The 19,122-nt window shown below is 42.8% G+C and overlaps 2 protein-coding genes and 1 pseudogene across 2 annotated transcripts; 1 reads left to right on the top strand and 2 right to left on the bottom strand.

The window, feature by feature from the left end:
- Positions 1-445: 445 nt before the first annotated feature.
- Positions 446-1,223, bottom strand: LOC127775103 (agamous-like MADS-box protein AGL61). The gene has a single exon (XM_052301411.1). The coding sequence runs from the start codon at positions 1,221-1,223 to the stop codon at positions 567-569; it is 657 nt and encodes a 218-aa protein (XP_052157371.1). The 3' UTR covers positions 446-566.
- Positions 1,224-9,799: 8,576 nt separating this feature from the next.
- On the top strand, positions 9,800-11,417 carry LOC127774846 (uncharacterized). The gene is made up of 2 exons (XM_052301137.1): positions 9,800-10,060; positions 10,728-11,417. Exons 1-2 carry the CDS (start codon positions 9,955-9,957, stop codon positions 11,210-11,212), a joined length of 591 nt encoding a protein of 196 aa, XP_052157097.1. The 5' UTR covers positions 9,800-9,954; the 3' UTR covers positions 11,213-11,417.
- A 2,030-nt stretch (positions 11,418-13,447) lies between these two features.
- Positions 13,448-17,537, bottom strand: LOC127774880 (uncharacterized; annotated as a pseudogene).
- Between the last annotated feature and the right edge of the window lie 1,585 nt (positions 17,538-19,122).

Genomic DNA, 19,122 nt, shown 5'->3' on the forward strand with positions numbered 1-19,122 from the left:
ATCATTTAACACAAATAATGGACTTTATTATCTCAACCTTATCATGAACTGATATCAATTATCGAAAAGTCATTGTTGATAATGTGTGTTGAGTGCTTGCAGGTGCCCGATAAAGCAATACATTGGAACAGAAACTAATTAGTTTTTATACAACTCTTTGTTAGATATCATATGACAAGACATATATAGGTGCATTATTTTTCAATAGAGGATTTGCAGATAGCTTTTGAAGTATCACTGTCATTTCTCTTACAAACATCATGCAAGAGGCGAAATATTACATAATCAGAAGAAATAATCTCAATTATACCATACTATTGGATCAAAGAAAAATGTTCTAAGAAAACTCTCACAGTAATAGATCCTAGATATATCTTGGTTTGTAAGTCGAGATTTGACATAGAAAGTTTTCATAAAGTAATTTTGATTTATTCCCCATGATTGGTGCAAGCATATATATATGCTTCACCATTACAAGTCTAAAACATAGGCTAGTAATAGGAATCACACTTCAAATCGTCCATCGAAGCAGCTGCAAGAGTCACCACCACCCTGGACACTGGACATCATGTGCTAGATCCCGGAAAATCAGCATTTGTGGGTGTGACAGCTTGCTCTTCAAATAGAAATTGTGATTGACATGCTATTTCAATATGTGGCTGTGGCAATGGCATTCTAGTACCCTTTGCATCTTGCAGTACCTGGTAGAACTTTGCAATGGAAGTGTAAGGTAGAGCTGAGAGTTTGTTGTGCAGCTCCTCCAATTCATCCTGCCCCAGGAGATTAACTTCAGAAGTCAGTGATTGCATAAGATGTCCTGCCCTCTCCTTCTCCATTGCCTCCTGAACCCTCTTCTTCTTTTCCGACTTTTCCAATGACTTTTGGAGCTCCACATATTCAATTTTCTGCTGTTGCGCTATGTTTGTCACCTCACCGCTATCATGGTACCCACCACCCAAGGAATGGTTATTGGGAATGCCCATGGCCATGGAGGCCAAGCGGTCAGCAACATCATCAACAGAGGGATGGGCAAAGGAGAAACCCCTACCAGCAGGAGAAATCACAACAGCAGCTATATTTGCATTACATAGCAATGAAAGCTCACCAGCTTTATTAAATAGGGTTTGGCGACGCTTCGAGAAGCAAACGTCACGTGCATCCTTTTTTTCGATGCGCTTGATCTCAACCTTTTTCCTGCCGGCCCTTCCCTTTCCCTTCACCATCACTTATTGGATAAGGTGTGGTTCTCCTTTGGCTATATTTTTCCTAATGATGGATATAACATGCTGTCGTGGAACGTCTGTTTATATAGAGATTTTTGTAAGGATATAACTAGAAGCACGGATTTACATTGATGAAAAGATATCTAGATTTTTGTATGTTTGGAGGGTATATTAGGTAGCATTCAGTGCATTAAAAAACAGCCAAAAGAAATTTATACACTACTTAGAGAATTAGTAGCTGTGCACATATGGAGAGACTTATCTATTGTGATGTATCCAAATATAAACTCAATGGAATTAAAATTGGAATACGAAAAATGCATACCATATATTCGCCACCATCAAGATAAGAAGTGATAACAAAAGGGAAATTGTAAGGGAAGGAAGAAGACCCATATAAGTGTGTCATCTCAAGTAAAATCTTCACCATATTGTTTGTGTCACTAGATCAATATAAACCATTATTTGTGTTACTAATGTAAATGACTTATAGATTAGTTTTATACATTGTAATAAGATTGAACACTATAGTTCAATTTACTGAATATCTATTAAAAGAGAGGTTGGTAGAATAGTTGGTTGGAGATAATGCACCCATCCTTCTAGTGTTCGACTCCAGATGTGATGTCCCATTTTTCTTAATTAATTAACGATTAGGTCATCTTTGGTTCTCCAACATCTTCAATTGACTAAATAACTACTATATTTAGCAAAGATACAAATGGAAAATTTATGGACCTCAATAAAGGACCCTAGCAAGATTGAGACACTTTAATTTTGCAAAGATACATGCCACAAGCATTTTTAGTGTTGTGTTATATCTATTTATGTTCATTCTTTTATTTCCTTTCCAAGCACTTCGCTGCCAATACAAACCTTTGACTGTGCTAGTGAACTCTCTAGTTCTCATATATAAATAAAAAATGAATTCATTCAGTGATGATGTATGCAGGGGCAGAGAAAGCTCCCGGACCAGTCAGGAGGCTGCCCGGGCTCCGTCATTGCCGCTTCCACTATCGAATGCCGTCAACGTTTGCAGAAGTTGCTCGATTGCTATGAAACACTATTATTCACCCAGGCTCGACGATGCCACCTCCTCCGCCACTATCTGTAAGGATAAGTGGAAGGAGAAAGAATAGATAAATTCATGGAAAGAAACAACTTGTCCATTCCAGAGCCTTCTGCCCCATAATAGAACCACTGTTCAATTTCTTGACAATCACCTATAATTTTGTTGTGTGACTTGTCCAATGGTTGTGTACCAATGTAGAAATATTATTTCTGTTTCTTTGTTCTCTATTCCAATTCTAGTTTTGTTTAAGTGAGATTTCTCTAGGATTTTTCATTATGCCGAGCAGAACATCAGCCATTAATGCATGGTTGGTCATATGCCATACACAACATCATCGATTCTTGTTACTTGCTCTCTAGTATTGATCCAACATAAACCTGATCAACTGAACCATCCTAGTATTTGCATATGAACTCCTAGCCTCTAGCCACCTAGTCCTATATGAGTCATATTCAATAAATGTTATGTACCATGGAAGGTTGCATATCATAACAAGTTGAACCATCTTCCTTTCTGCTACTAAAACTAGCTTAAGTCTCATTCTTGCGTAAATAACCATATATATCATGCCTTTGTTGTTTTTACTAAATATCATGCTTTTTTGATGTTGGAGTTCATTGTTAAATCATCAACTTAGGTTATGCATGATCACTGTCACACCCTGAAGTTCTTCTCCCAAGCCTAAATTGAATTTATAAATGGTCTCAAGAAAATATCGGTGTAAAAGCAAAAGAGAAACCCTAAAGGAATTAATGTAAATAATAATCGGAATTGGCATGTGGAATTTTTCTTGAGTTCTACATGTCGAAATATGCTAACAAGATTTTTAGTGGAATTTTCAGAGCTCTAGAAATAATTTTTAACCAATTAAAAATGAGCACAAGCAATATTTAATCCCTAGAAATTCATTTTCTCCTTTTTCTTTTTCTTTTTCCCTCCTTTTTTCGAATGGGCCGCCGGCCCATTCTCTTCCCCTCCCCCTCCCCGCTGGGCCGGCCGAAGGCCACGGCCCAGCTGAGCCGGCCGCCTCCCTCCTCCCTTTGGGTCGCTGACAGGTGGGGCCCACCTGTCGGGCCTGTCTCCCTCCTCCAGCCGCCGCTGCGCCCCGCAACCGCCGCCCGCGGCCGCGTTCCCCGCGCCCACTTCCCCTCTCTCTCGCCCGCGCCCGCGCTCGAGATGGCTGGGGTTCGAATTACGAATCCCGCCTCTCTCTCCTCTCCCGCTCCCCCACGTCGGCCGGCGATTCCCGCCTCTCCCGGCCACGTCCGGACCCCGCCTCCCCTCTTTAAGCACCACCGCCATCCCCTCTCTCTTTTTCCCCATTTCGCCGAGCTCTCCCGTGCCCTCTATCGCCCTAGCGCCGTCGCCCTCCTCTCCGCCGTCGCCGCCGCCGCTCCGGTAGCCGCTAGCCGTCGCTAGCCGCCGCGCCGAGCCGCGCCGTCACCGCCGTCGGGTTCGCAAGCCTGAGGGCCACGCCGTCCACCCCTCCTCTGTCGGAATCCGCCGCCGGAACCCCGTCCGCACCGCGTGCCGGTGAGCTTCGCCATGGCCGGCGCCTTCGGTCGGCGCCCTAGCCATCCATGGTTTCCCTCTCCCTCTCTAACTCATCCCTTTTGATCCCTTAGGTGGTCCCAGAGCTCGTCTCGCCATCGCCATCGCCCTCCGTCGCTCGCCGTAGTCGATCGTCGTCGTTGAGGCCCCTCCTCCCCTTTCTCCCTCTCCTCCCGTGCCGCTTAGCCGCCGCGCCGCCGCCTAGCCTCTTAGCCGCCGCTATCGCCGTCCGCGTCGCCGCGACGCCGCCGCCCTCCGCCGCCGGCCGGTCGCCGCCTTGCGCCGCCGCTGCATCGAGCCGCGCCGCCGTGCGCCATGGCCGCCGGGCCGGCTAGAGCCGCCCGTGCGCGCTGGCCACGCGCTTCCGCCGCCGTCCGATCTACCGGGGCCGCTCGTTCGGCCGCCCGCGTGGCCGCCGCGTCGGCACCACGTCAGCGCCACGTGGTGCGCCGCCCCTTTTCCGGTCCGTGGACCCGGTCCACCGCAGACCGCCCCCCCGAGTCACTGCCATGTGAGGCTCGCATGTCGGCGCCGCCCACTCTCTCTCCCAGGGTTTATTTATTGTGCAATAAATCAATTAAGGATTTTTCTGTTTATAGTAAAAACACAGTGAACTTTCTAAAATTAATAGAAAATTCATCAGAGCTTCGTTTAAGCCCATTCAAGTCTCAGTAAATCAAGAAAAATGCATAGAATCCATTAAAAATGGTTTTGTTCTCTGTTTCAGTAGTCTTATAGCCTGTTTGTATTGTTTGCTTTGTATGTCGCTTAGATTCCGGCTCTCCCGACGCTCCGGTGTACTTTGAATTAGTCGCCGAGGTTCCTCCAGCAGCAGAGCAAGGCAAGTCATGCTTGTCACTTGAACATGTTGATCCTATATTGCAAATGTTCTATTGTTTTCCTTCAAATATTGCATTGTTTCACAATAATACGATGGGATGTTTACCTACTGTTATAGCCATGCTATTTTTGTACCATGCTCCTTTGTTAGCTTGGGATATAACATGACTAGATATTGGACTAGGGATTGCTTAGCCATGCTTAGTTCAACTAGCACACAATGGGTGAAATCATATTAATGTATAGACCTCAGGTTCTAGTGTTGATGTTGGATTAGAGCCACCGTCCTGGTGTTGCTTAATTAAAATAAATCATATGGTGGGCTGTGGGTGCATGGTTTTGCTAGTCGCGCCCATGGCACTTAAGGACCGGTTCGCGAGAAACCCTGGAAGAATTTCTCGTACTTACCACAAGCCAGCGTGGGCAACGGCTGGGCTTGTAGTGTAGCTTTCCTCTAGCTGACGCATCCAGGCAAGGGTGGGCGTGATGGAGCGGGGCGGGCCCTGCGACGGCCTCTGTCGCTTTCGGATTCACCTAGGCACGAGAGGGGACTGCCCGTTGCCCGCTGGGGACGGGGTGAAACCTGAGGTGTGGTGTGCTTGGCTAGAGGGGGTTATGTGAAGGGTCCTGTCACGGCCTCTTTCCGGTATGTCGTGGTGGCATGTCGGCGCACGGAAACGTGTCGTGGGGCTGTGTCTTGTGGGTACAGTTGTACACCTCTGATCAGAGTAAAACTATTCGAATAGCCGTGCCCGCGGTTATGGATGGTCAACCAGATTCACCGTGATTAGATTCACCCTAGACTAGTCTAATGGAATTGAATAGTCTAGGTGGATGGTTGGGCCTGTTGCAACGTGGTGTAGCGTTGGACAGTGGATGGTTAATATTGATTAATTATTACAATTGTTTCTCTGCTTTCAACTACTGTTTATAAATGCTCGCTTTATGCAAATGAACCACTCTAGCTCTCCTTTGATATTTCCCTGCATCATACTCCTATTCCGGTATGACTTGCTGAGTACAGTGGGTAGTACTCAGTCTTGCTCTATTTTTCCCAAACCCCAGAGTTTGAGTATGCGTTAGATGGTGGTTTTTCCGAGGAGTAGGCTTCGTCCGTGCCGTCGAGGATGCCTGTGGAGTGGTGTTCCCGCTGCAGTCCAAGTCAAGGCTTAGCTCCAGTTATCTTTGTTTTTTTTCCGCTGCATTTATGTAAGACTTTTATAATGTTTGTAAGACGTGGATCTGTATGTCAACTTTGTCGTTTGTGTACCCCGGCCGGTCCTGGACGGGGGTTTTAATGCACATTCTGCTTGGAATTCTACTCGGGAATTTCTAGGCTTGACAATCACCTAATATTTTATGCAGAATTCAGTGAAACATGAAGCAGCCTTTAGTCCCCGTTGGTATTGTAGTTAGACGAGCGGGTGCCGGTGATGGGATCACCCTGCGGCGGTGGTGATAGGAATGTCGTGCTGCGGCGATGGTGATGAAATTCAATCTTTGGTCCCTTCAACGCGCATTAGGATCAGCAGGCTTAGGGTTTTGGGAAAATCTTAACGTACATGAGTTCTCACCCGTGTACAAGACCGAAATTCCCTTTTATAGTGTGTTGAGGGGATTGGGGGTGATTCCTTTTGAGGAAACTACGATTGGGGGTGATTATTTTCGACAAAACAGCGAGTCGTCAACATTGGTCATCCAATTCCGGTCATACAACTCAGATCGATCGAGCCCAGAACAAAATCTGCGCCAGGTGGAAACCCTTGCTCCATTACCCTTTCTTTCCCTAATATTTCTAGTGTGAGCTGAGTGGTGGCAGTGATGGTGATGCCGAGCAAAGCGGAGGAGACGACAATGCCGAGCAAAGCATAGGTGATGGTGACAACCGGCACATTGGCAGCGAGCTAATTCCATGAGTCTCTCCTCCTCAGTTCTCCTCCAAGGTGTGGCCGGAGCCACACCGTGGCAAGCCTCAGTCTCGCGCTACTGCCTGATGCGGCAATGAGACCGGTTCGAGATGGTGGAGGCGAATGCACGGTGGCGGTGATGCCGCGCATCACACGCAAGAAGGCGACGGAGGAGTAGGGTGCACGAGCACGGCATGAGCTGATGTGATACACGACGGGCTCTTCTGAGTTGAAACATGAGGTCGATGAAGACACGCGCATGGCTTGGGTCATGCCATATGTAGCCAACTCTTGCGAGTGGATGTGGTGAGGCGGGCAAGACGGGCCCCCAATGAGCTGATGTAGGCGCACATCTCGCTAATAATGAGTTCTCTTGAGCCGGTGAGTGCTTAGTCCCAAATTTATTAGGGTTTGCTTTAATTGGGATTTGTTGGGTTCAAGATTTTCTTAATTTGGGGATTTGAGGTTCTTAATTTGCGATGCTTCAGGATTAGGGTTTTGAATTAAGGAAATTTCGAAATTAGGGGTTCAGTTAGGACAGAATTGGTGGTTTTGGGATTTGTTAACTTCAACTCAAAATTCGTAATTCCCTCCTAATTTCTACCCAATCCAGGAAATTTGACTTAAACAAGCAACTTAAACATCAATTAAACCCTAATAGCACTTGAACAGAACATGATCCATAAAATTTGACTTGGATGCAACATGAACCCTAAAACATGAACAAAATGATGCTAGGTTACTTGACATGGCTTAATGGCTTCATTACTAGAGTGATGGGAACATGCAAATGCCTAAGAAGGCTTTAATACCACAGTTTTGGAGCACATTCTTAAATCATTAACTTAGCCCATGCATGATCACTAGATTTCTTATGTGGAATTCGGTGAAAGTACTGACCAGTGAAAGATGAAGCTATAAGCGCTGCCTTTAGTCGTTGTTGGTATTGTAGTTAGCCAAGCCGGCATCGGTGAAGGGATCACCATGCGGAGGCCGATAGGAACGCCATGGTGCAACAATGGTGATGGAATTCGCCATTCGATCCCCTTCAACATGCATTAGGATCAGTAGACTCATGGATCTAGAAGCGATGACGATGGTGTCAGCGGATAGCTTCTTTATAAAGGTGGGAGGACGACCAAGAGGGTCCAAGGGTCGTGCTCTACCAGATTGGGGTGCACCCCACATGGGCCCCACTTGGGCCGGGGTCCCAGACGTAGTTACAAGCCCATAGGCCCATTATTGGTGATGCAGCACCTTGCTTCTGCGATTGCGGCCAAATGAGATGGAATTCCAAGATGAGGCTGGATCCGTTGGAAAGAGGACTTTGAGAGCTTTCCATCAAGTACTCACGGGCCCAAAACGGAGCACGTGTGTAGATTTGGCGGCCGTTTGAAATCAGCAACGTAGCACGTGGCCAAATCAGATTGCAGCACATGGAGGACTTGATCTTGATGTCTTCTTGTTGATTCATGATGTGAGCAACGGTTGTATCGATAGTAGCCATGGTCACATCAGTGGCTTGGGGGTTCATAATTTGGAAATACAAAATAAATGTCTCTTGAGTAAATGGTTGTTTAAGTTAATAAATGAAAAAGGGGGTGTGGCAAGACTTATTGAGGAGAAAGTATCTTTATAATAAATCTATAACTCGAGTTGATAAGAAACAAGGTGATTCCCATTTTTGGTCAGGTCTTATGAAAGTTAAGAGTACTTTCTTAAGTATTGGTTCGTGGAATGTGAATAGTGGGGAACAAATAAGATTTTGGGAAGATAAATGGTTAGGTAACTTGGCCTTTAAAGATAAGTATCTTTCTTTATATGCTATTGTCCTGAGGAAAAATTCTTCAATTGCTAGTGTTATACGATCTGTTCCACTTAATGTTTCTTTTAGGAGAGCTTTAGTTGGTCAGAAACTTCTTTTTTGGCATGATTTATGTGCTTCTATTGTACATGTGCAGTTGAATCTCTCTTCTGATTGTTTTAGATGGAACTTTAATCAGAATGGATGGTTCTCAGTGAGGTCAATGTATCTGGCTTTAATCAATAATGGCTATATTGAGAGAAATAAAATAATTTGGAAACTTAAAATGCCGCTTAAGATTAAGATATTTATGTGGTACGGTGTTGTTCTAACCAAAGACAATTTGGTAAGACAGAATTGGAATGGTAGTTTAAGATGTTACTGAAGAATGAGACTATTCATTATCTCTTTATGGAATGTCATTATGCAAAGTTTGTATGGAGAACTGTTCAATTTTCTTTTGGTTTATACCTTCCTAATAGCATATCACATATTTTTTTATGGTTGGCTTTTGGGGATAGACAAGAAAAAGAGTAAGCTTATACTTGTAGAAGCTTCCGCCTTATGTTGGGCTCTGTGGCTGAGCAGGAATGATATGGTTTTTGATAAATCACCTTCTATTTCATATATGCAGGTAATTTTCAGGGCAACATATTGGCTCCGGTTCTGGGCTCAGCTACAAAGGTGTGAGGAAGATGGTGAGCTTTTAAAAGTTGCATGTCATATGCTTGAGACAACAGTTATACAACTTTTTGCAAATCATGGATGGAGATTCTCAAATAGACTTCAATAGATGTCTACTCCTTATCTTAGCTTGGTTATTTGTTTTTTTTAATTTCTTATGTTTTGTTGAACTTAACTCTTTTTTTAGTGCTACTTTATAATAATTGGCTGTAGCTCTTTTTGAGTAAAGGCCGAGATGTTTTATTCCATTATCTGAAAAAAAAATATAAACCCTACTCTGTGACTTATATCTAGGCTCCATAGATTCTTTTGAAATTTTTTAAACATCTAATGATATATGGGTCCCATTTAGATTTATTTTTCTTAAAGTTTTTTTTGGCTGACTTTAATTCCACGTAAGCATCAAGTAGAATGAAGATTAGTTCAATATGCCACATAGATGCTACGTCAGCAATATTCACCGTTAATATTGTCGAGAGAGAATTTTATTCTCCGTGTAAAAGAGAGAGAGAGGACTTTAATATAGAGTCATTATAACCAATTTTACGGTTGAGGATTGAGGATACGAATCATATTCAAATCAAACATTTTTTTTCCAAGTTTAAAGAACTGGGCGGCTTGGGGTGTTGCTGCGCGTAGGAAAAGAAGGCTCCGCGGGCCAGATTATAAATTAATAATGGAAGTCGGTGTAGAGGCCCAAGGTCTCTTTTCCTCATTTTATAGTTTTCTTTTGAGCGTCAGGGATTCCATCCGTCGCTCCGCCGCCGCGCATCTGATCTTCCCTGAACCCCGCTCATCATCGCCTAGCCCTAGCCCTAGTGCCGCGAGCTTCTCCTTCTCCTCTCCTATAGTTCTAGGCTGGGAACGGTGAGGATGGCCCCGCCCAGGATTCGGGGGAAGCTGAAACGCATCAGCCAGTTCAATTCTGCAAAAACTGGGAGGAAGAAGAAGATTTCCAAGAAGCGACCTGCGCAGCAAGGTGTTTAATTCCTTCTTCTCTTGAATGAAGATTGTTTGCTTCCTTTTTGACGGATTTGCAGACCTATGCAATTACCCCTCTTGAGTATTTTTTTTCTTCCTGGGGCTGGGATGCCCAATTTCAGCACTTATTTTGGTTTTCTAGATATGAGTATTCAGTACTTTTATCTATCAAAGGAACGTGCAGTGAGTGTGCATCATGTGCATTCTGCCATCAGCATGTCTTTAGTTTTTTGCAAGTTAGCATCTGCCCCTCTAATTGTTTAAATCTAGTTTGTTTTTAATTTTGGCTGTTTAGTTTATGCATGCGTCTTTGAAGTTCCCAAACCCAAATCATACCACTTAGTTTTTGTTCCGTTAGTTGTTATTTCAGTGGGAAACTCCTTGTGAACCATGCAGAAAGCAATTCTCTATTTGATGTAGTAGATAGGCAACACCAAGTAACCAACAACGCTACCAGAGTATGCAACAGAGTATGAAGCAATCAGAGTATACAAAGACTGAAATTTCCAGTGAGCAGAAACTTGATAGATGAGCAGAAACATAAAACTACTCGTTGCACATACTAGCAAGACATTTTAATTGTGGACTATTGCACATGGTAATTAATTTCCTTTTAATATGTGGCCACAAATCTAACGCATATATTTTCTTGCTGGCATTAACAGAGCCAGAACGGAGGCTTGGCATGATCCGATTCAGAATCATGGCCGTCGCAAAGTCCCCAGAGCAAGACATCTGCTACATCTGCGGAGACGACGATCACATGGAGCACTTCTGCCCTTACAACTACATGTTCGGGCGATACTTCAGCGACACCTGCAGAGGAGAGTGCCCTCCCCAGGAGCACAGGATCACCTCCAGGGATCATCGAGAGTTCCTGCGGCGTTTCGTGCGCGTGACGAACCTGCCGCCGGGGTTCGGGGTGTGGGATCTCGAGGACCTCTTCAGCCCGTTCGGAGCTCTGCTCATGTGGAATGTTCCCAAGTTCAGGAACTACCTGTGTGGATGCACGACTGGAATCCACATGAGCTTCGGCTTCGTCGTCTTCAAGAGACGCGAGGATGGGGAGAGGGCCGTCGACGAGCTCAATGGCTATCAGGCCGGTGACCGGAGGCTACGAGTTGATTGGGTTTACCCTTCTTGTGTGTAGCTCAAAGATCAAACTTTCTATTTACCCTTCTTGTCTGTAGCTCAAAGATCAAAACTTTCCATTAACCTTCTTGTTCCATTTACCCTTCTTGTGTGTAGCTAAAGATCAAACTTTCCATTTACCATTCTTGTGTGTAGCTCAAAAATCAAACTTTCCATTTACCCTTCTTGTGTGTAGCTAAACATCAAACTTTCCACACACACTAGTAGAGACTAGAGACTAGAGAGACATTTGCATTCTCTGTTCTCCCATATGTGTAGGGGTGGCAACAGGGCGTGGCAGGGTTGGGTCGGAATGCCCCAGCCCCCGACCCCGCAAAGGAAGTCGGGTGAAAAACATCACCCGTTGCTGCCCCCACAAGGGGCCCGGTGGGTGACCGGGGCCCCGCATCACCCAGATGGAGTTAATACTCCATAAAAATATTGCAATACAGTGAATAATAGTATGATAAAGTTTTAATAGACCCTGACGGTGTGGGTTGGTTGAAGGAAGGAAAGGGATTACAGTTGAGGGGAACTAGGGTATTGAGCTTCTATATGTCAATTTTGAATGGAATTGTTGTATCAATATTATTGCAATGGGCTAAAAGTAACTCACATCCGGGGCCCCTTCGGGTCACCCGCGGTTTAATTCCAATCCCCGCCCCCGTCCCCGGAATTTTGCGGGGCCTTGTCCCCACTCACCCCCCCCCCCCCCGGCCCCCGTAGGGGCGGGTCCCAAGCCTGAACGGGGTAATTGCCACCCCTACATATGTGGACTTTTGGTCACGCACAAGTTACTAGCAACATAGTCACGCTGTTCGTGACTTTCAATCCCGTTTAAAAACTTTTGTATATGTTTTATTAGTTTAGCTTTAGCTTACAAGAAGGTTTTTGACATAAGTTAATTTATTTATAAAATATGAATTGGTCTAGCCAACTATAGATTTAGCTAAATTAACCATATGTTTAAAAGAGGAACCCTCCGAGCTTTTTTTTTTCATTGTCTTTGTCTCCTCTCTATTTGTATCACGTGTGGCACTAGAAAACTCTAGGAATTCCCATATGTTTAGCCCATTTGTGTTTTTTAATTTATTAATACATGTATCATTTTGATTCACTGGCTATTGTTTATCCTGACTCTTTATTTAATAGCCAATATGTTTTTTTTTGATGTTGCACATCCTTGTGCAAGAAAGCTTGTTGCTTTCACTATATCTATCTATACTTTCTATAAAGTTATAACCCACTAACTCTAAAGCTTAACATGCAACCATGCCACATCATCACCCACTAACAATAGTTACATATTCAACCTCATGCAAGCATGCAAGAGCATCTACAATCTATTTAATTCTACAAATTAACATGTAAGTATATTCAATCACCACCTCTCACATCATTTCCACAATAGTTTTACAAATCTCTCTTTCATTTTTTATAATATTTAATATACACTTATCAACATGTTCTACATTAAAGTGCGAATTTCATTTGTTTCATGATAAATATTGATAAGCCCTAAGATTTGATTTTTTTTCTCCTAGCTGAATTGTAACGAAAAAATAATATTGAAAATTACTTAGTAATTCCCACATTAAAGCACGGGGAATCCCCTAGTAAGATAAGATGAGTGTGTGAGTTTGTCCTGCATATCTGTGTCTCGTAACGTTGCCTGATGGGATCAACTTCTAAGTTTGTTTTTCTGAGACTGTTGCTTATTATAACTTTTTTTATTAAAAGAAAAGTTATTTCCTTGATATCCCTTGTTTATATAGTTTTGAAAAATAAGTGAAAACGCATAGGTTTGCAATTTTTTTAAAGTGAAAACGGAGCTTATGAAAAGGACCAGAATGCATACATCAATAAAGTTGGACCAGAATAGTGCAAACAAGCAAGAATATATAGAAAACTTTTACGCCTCACTTTGATACTGTTCCTCATACGACAACACTGGGTCGTTTCAACTGGGAATGTATCTGGCGGTACCGCACAAATTTACAAATGATTTTATCGTGGCTATATCACAGTTCAGCAATGGAAAGGAAAAACGGCGTGGGACGGACAGAGCTCGATACAAGATAGATGCCCGTTGTGTTTTTGGCTTGATTAGGATGGTGGACACTTATATTTTATCTAATGTATGTAAGTACCCAAAATCATACTAGAGTTTCACGCAATGGGAAGACGGTATTATTGGTCTAACCAAATGCAAGGGATTTATTTGCCAAGATTTTCATCCCTATGGTGACTTTCATATGGTGTCTCTTAATTGAAAGAATTCAGCCAAAACTCCTAAGCTGTACCAAGTCAAGGCAAAACTCATACTCCTACTTATCAAGTAGAACGAGCCTGCACTCAACTCAGTGCACCCATTCATAATTCCACATTGAACCATTTACCAAAAACCCATCACTAGTTGAACCTTCAAAATAGAAAAGAAAAAAAATTAAAATCCAGATCATTCATCAGTTTAGACAAGGGTAAGCCCAATCGACTCGCAGCTTGCGGCCACCGAATTCCCAGCAGTTGAGCGCCTCCACGGCCTCCTCCGCGTGCCGATGCCGCTGGAACACGACCCAGCCGAATCCCTTGGAGGTCCCCCCGGAGCCTCGCGTCGCGACGTACCACATCCGCAGCGGCCCGAAACGGCCGAACAGCTCGACGAGCTGCTCCGGTGGGCACAACTCCGGCAGGTTGGTTCACGCGGACGAGGCACCGCAGGAACCCGAGACGCCTCGCGTTCGCTTCGTCGTGCATCGGGGGCTCGCTTTGCTCTTCCTCTCTGTGCCGCGAGCACTTGTAACGGAGCGTGGTTGTGTAGTTGCCCCAGAGAGCGAGCCTCGCTCTGCAGGGGAAGTACGCAGCCGGGGAAAGATAGTTGTAGGGGCACATCAACTCCAGATGGTTTCCCTTGTCGTCTCCACAGATGTTGCAGAACTCAGTATCCGGATCCCTCCAAAAGCATGTAGTGGAGCCTGCATCCAGAGATCATCTGTGTCCCATGCATATTTTCACAGGGCAGTATAAAACAACTATCTATTGCTCTCTCTAATCACAAACCTATCACTAAGGGAAAGAACATAGACAAACATAGTGATCTCTGACCAATATAATACTTTTGAGAATTTTGACTGTCACACAAAAATAGCATGGGGCAGAAATAGTTCACAATATTGTTCTTCATCTAAATTATTGCGTTACCTGCAGCTATATTATGTGTTAGTATCACAAGTTCACAACTAATTTGTTGCATGAGGTAGCAATAACTCGGTAATTAGTGGCGAAGCCAGGATCTGATCACAAGGGGGGCCAACCTAGATATGTGAGAAAAAATAGAGAAAAATATACACAAATTTGAAGGTTCCCATAAACAATATTTATATCATATCAACAATTCAAAAGATAGGCATATAGCTATAATGCATATATTTATTTATTTTAATTTGGCTTTATGAGTAGACATATCATAAGCAGTGATAATGGTCGAGCTAAAAGTCTAAATAAAAAGGAAAATACAATAAAGCTAGATTATGGTAAAATGAGTGATCAACTATCTACCTTTTGCAATTATTAACTACTCCCTCCATTCTAAAATATAAGACATAACCACTACTAATATAAATATCAAGAAAAAAAATATTATTAACTCTTTGTTTGAATTATCCCAATAAATACGATGTATGGACACAATAAAATTAGAGATCTTGAGAGTTAGGAACTAAAAAGAAAAACTATTTTAGAGATGGAAGATGATAATTAACTGCATGCATGCTTGCGTGCCTTGTATTGTAAAGCATTCAAGAAAAATATTTGCGCCCTATATTTTGAAATGGAGGGTGCATTTTAGAAATTGAAAGTAAAAATGTTAGCCATATGTAAACAATACATACGATTATTACATAGTCTAAAAGGAAAAATATGACTGTATGACTACGATAAAGACCTTTGGTGCTTTTGATTAAGGATTGGTGTAGCATTTTTGCTAAACATCTGTACGTACGTGCCCATGCCAGGATAATACGGTGTCATCTGAAACTAACCTACCTAATCTAATGGCAGATTATGTGGGGCGTTCGGTGGGGTGGGGGTCAGTGGCTGTTGGGGGAGGCCAGGCCTCCTCCCGCCCCTCCCTGGCTTCGCCCCTGTCGTTACTCGTGCACTCTTGCTTCCTTGAATCTAAAAAAGTGTTTTAGATATGGGTCTACTAGGCTATGTAGCTCTACTTGCCTTCCGCGCAATGGAGTCAGTCCTATAATCAGTAGTTCAGTATGAAGAGGTCGACGAACACACCTTCCTGCCTTTTTACAAAAATGGACTGAACAACAGATGTATACGGTCAGAATGACAAATCTTTGTCCAATTCCATTCAAATGCGTATTTTCAGGCTCAGTCAGCAACTTAGGTCACTAAACAAATCTTTTTTTATAGAAATATGCACGCATAAACCATTGTGAGATAATTGTGCACATGTTGATATACTAGCTGCCTATTATTTACCCCAACTTTATGGTATATATAGAATCAGTATTCCTAACGATGGCCATATGGCATCAGCACCCGAAAAAGAAGCTAATCTCCAGTATGTTTCTGTCACAGTGTCACTGGTGTGAACATCAATCAAACAGCGGTATCTACCACGTCTAGAGTAGATGGCCATATGGCATGGCACCAAGGGATTGGCATACTGAATGAGAGCCGTATAATAACATTGAAATGAAATAACGAGAGAGATTTAAGTGAGAGCAAGTAGAAGATAGTACTTTCTTCTTCCCCGCTTCAGGACAGATACTAACCACGCACCGTAGATGGTAACTTGTTAATATGTACTCACAAACTCTATCTCAGCCCATCTATGCGCCCAAGCCCAAGCATGCTCTAGGGTCCATGTGTTAGTATGGTAAGATCGATGGCAAGCGGTCACATGGTATATGCACCATGATCATTGCCACGACCGTGCAAGATTATGATACCTCTTCATCGACACCTGGATGCCTCAGCAGATAATGCAATGAATATTGAATCTGTTTCATCATACTTCTGTGGCAGCAGATAGCAACCTTGATTGCTGTTTTCTTCCACTGAGGTCATTGTTTCAGGCAGTTTTAGGAAGGGTTTTAAAAGGAAACAAAACCATGACTAGCGAAAACAAGTTGTGTTAGCATGAGCAAGCTGAGAACAGATTCAAAGACAAAAGAACTTGTGCATCACTTGTCTGAACTGCATTGTTTTCAATTCATACGTTATCACCCTAACAGCCCAACACAGAGACTACATAAATAAGTATTTCAAATAATTAAACACAACAAAATCAATTGCTGTGTGGTCAGAGTTGAACACAACAACATTCGTTTCTACTTCCTAGGCTAGTTGCAGTGCGACCAGTTTTATGGTTACAATGTTTTATGTAACTTACTCTATTTTTAGACATGAAAATGAAAAGCGAGCACGCAATTAAGTTACTTACATTCCTCCTCTTCTGAGAACAATTCTACCTCCTCCTGTTGTTGCTCCCATTTACTCTTTCTTCGACGCAGAAAGAGCATCTCTTGGAGAGTAAAGAGCCTCATAAACTTGTGGAACTTGAAGAGTTGAGGTACAACCAAAGGCTGATTTACACCTCCTGAAATCAACACAGGCACAACTGATGTGTACTGTTAACTGGAAATTTTAGTCTTTGCATACTTTATATATGCAGAAAGCCATTCTATCAAATGTAGAGTTGCTTTCTGTAGGGTTCACAAGGAGAACTAAAATAATAACAAATGGAAAAAAAAAAGTGGAGTGATATGATTTAGGTTTACTTCAAAGATGCATACATAAATTAGACAACCAAAATTAAAAACAAAATAAATTGGAGTAGATTTAAAGAAACTAAACGAACGGGGCCATACTAGACATACTGATGTCAGAATGCACATGTTGCATTTGCACATTCGCTGCAAATAGGATTACTGAAGATGGGCACGCAAAGAAGAGTGCTGAATACTCATATGCAGAAAACCAAAATTAAGTGCTGAATTGAAGCTGGGCATCCAGGGAAAAGAAAAAAAAATTGCTGCAGAGGGGTAAGTGGGGAAGTCCGCAGATCCGCGAGAGCAGTAGAAAGGAAAGCACCTTGCTGCGCAGATTGCTTCTTCGAAATCTTCTTCCTCCACGTTTTATTACAGCTGTTCTTGCCGATGCCTTCGTCTCCCCTTATCCGGGCAGGGGCCATCCTCGCTGTTCCAGCCCTCCACCCCCTCGCGGCGTAGCAAAGCAGGAGAGAGAGAAGTGGGCGACGAAGTCAGCGGCGCTAGGGCTAGGCGATGATCAGCGGGGTACAGGGAAGATCGGAAGCAAGCAAGGGCGGGATGCGGCGGCAGAGCGACGGATGGGATCCCTGATGCTCAAGAGAAAAAGAAAAAAAAAATCCACGGAGGAGATGAGGCCGTAAGGGTCGAGAGGGAGAGAGAGAGAATACCTTGGGCCGCCGGACTGTATGACTTCCATTATGATCGGACCCGCTGAAATTTTGATCATTTTATACCTTTTACAGCCCGAAAAACTTATTGCTCTCCGAGTTGCATCGTTTTGATAAAAACACGGAGGTGAGTAGAGATCGGGCGTCTGATCGGGGGAAAAAAAATCTGGCATCCGTGCCAGCCATCTGATCGGGAAGAAAAAAATCAGAGGCCCCACAGCTACTATATGCATGCACATAAATACTATAATTTGTAGTCACTGCATGCACAGAACATGCAGCCATGCATGTGTCAAGTTTTTTAAATAAACTTTAAACTATTTTTTCTCTCAAATTACTTATCCAATTCACGATCCGATTGCACTATTGAATTTGTTGCAATTAAATCTTTAAAACAATATCACACATTGATATAATCCGATGAAAAAAATTTAGCTTATTATTGAATTATTTTTAAATATTGCACGCTGTTCCACCAAGTATATAGGAATTGTTTCACTAAGTAGATAGTAATTATTTCACTAAGTAGATCGAAAATGTTTCAATCGTTTAAAAAGTTGAAACACAACCAAATCACCTCATGAAATATTTTGCTACAACGTTTGAAACAATGGTTTCTCAAAAAATCGGGCGTTGTTTCACCTTATATAAAAACAATATTTCAGCAAATAGCGAAAGAATATTTAGTCACTGCAACATTTGATTCATGCACAATGAAACATCACGGGTACACTAGGTGAAACATTTTGGTGGAACAAAAAATGAAACAGATTCCCTTAATAGAGGGTTTTCGTAATATGTGGGTGATTTGTTGCAAAAGAATGTTTCAATTCAACACAACATTAGATATATATATATATAGTGAAACATTGTGAGTACATTATGTAAAACATTTTTTGTGGAACAAAAAAAATGAAACGGATTCTCTTAATAGAGGGTTTCCGTAGTATGTAGGTAATTTGTTGTAACGGAGTATACGTAGGGACACGTGTCTAGGGCGGTATGGGATAGGTGGCGGGGCGGTGCGCGCGCGTACGGCGGGAGGCGCCAGGGCACGGGCGCTCGGCGCCCAATTTTTTGCAGCCGCGCCGGGCGCCCGACGTGGAGGATTTTCGTAAAGATACAACCTTAAAAAAAGATAAATTTGACCACCATATTTTATTGTAATCTATATAGATATATCAACAGATATATAATTTTTATTAAAATACGTATTAATATTAATCGGCAAATATTTTCAACGTTATTTATAGTCAAAGCTTGTAATGTTTAACCATGTCAAAAACGATAGGTACTATCAATCCGGAGAGAGTATAAAAATAAGGGTAATTTTACCATTGGTACCTCTAGATAGCAAAAATTTTAGTTCAGAATTTAGATAGTTCAAGGTACTTTCTCAAGGACTGAAAATTCCTGTAAGAATAAACACTGCTAATAATTTTGGGGGGTTTGGGGATTCAGAGTGGTAG

The sequence above is a fragment of the Oryza glaberrima genome, chromosome 5 (genome assembly GCF_000147395.1).
Source record: "Oryza glaberrima chromosome 5, OglaRS2, whole genome shotgun sequence".
Classification (NCBI taxonomy): Eukaryota; Viridiplantae; Streptophyta; class Magnoliopsida; order Poales; family Poaceae; genus Oryza; species Oryza glaberrima.

What these genes read in the sequence shown, in the direction of transcription:
- LOC127775103 (XM_052301411.1), bottom strand. Translation starts at nt 1,223, where the DNA reads ATGGTGAAGGGAAAGGGAAGGGCCGGCAGGAAAAAGGTTGAGATCAAG.
- LOC127774846 (XM_052301137.1), top strand. Translation starts at nt 9,955, where the DNA reads ATGGCCCCGCCCAGGATTCGGGGGAAGCTGAAACGCATCAGCCAGTTC. An exon ending in GAAGCGACCTGCGCAGCAAG is followed by an intron (nt 10,061 to 10,727) that starts GTGTTTAATTCC and finishes TGGCATTAACAG; the next exon opens with AGCCAGAACGGAGGCTTGGC.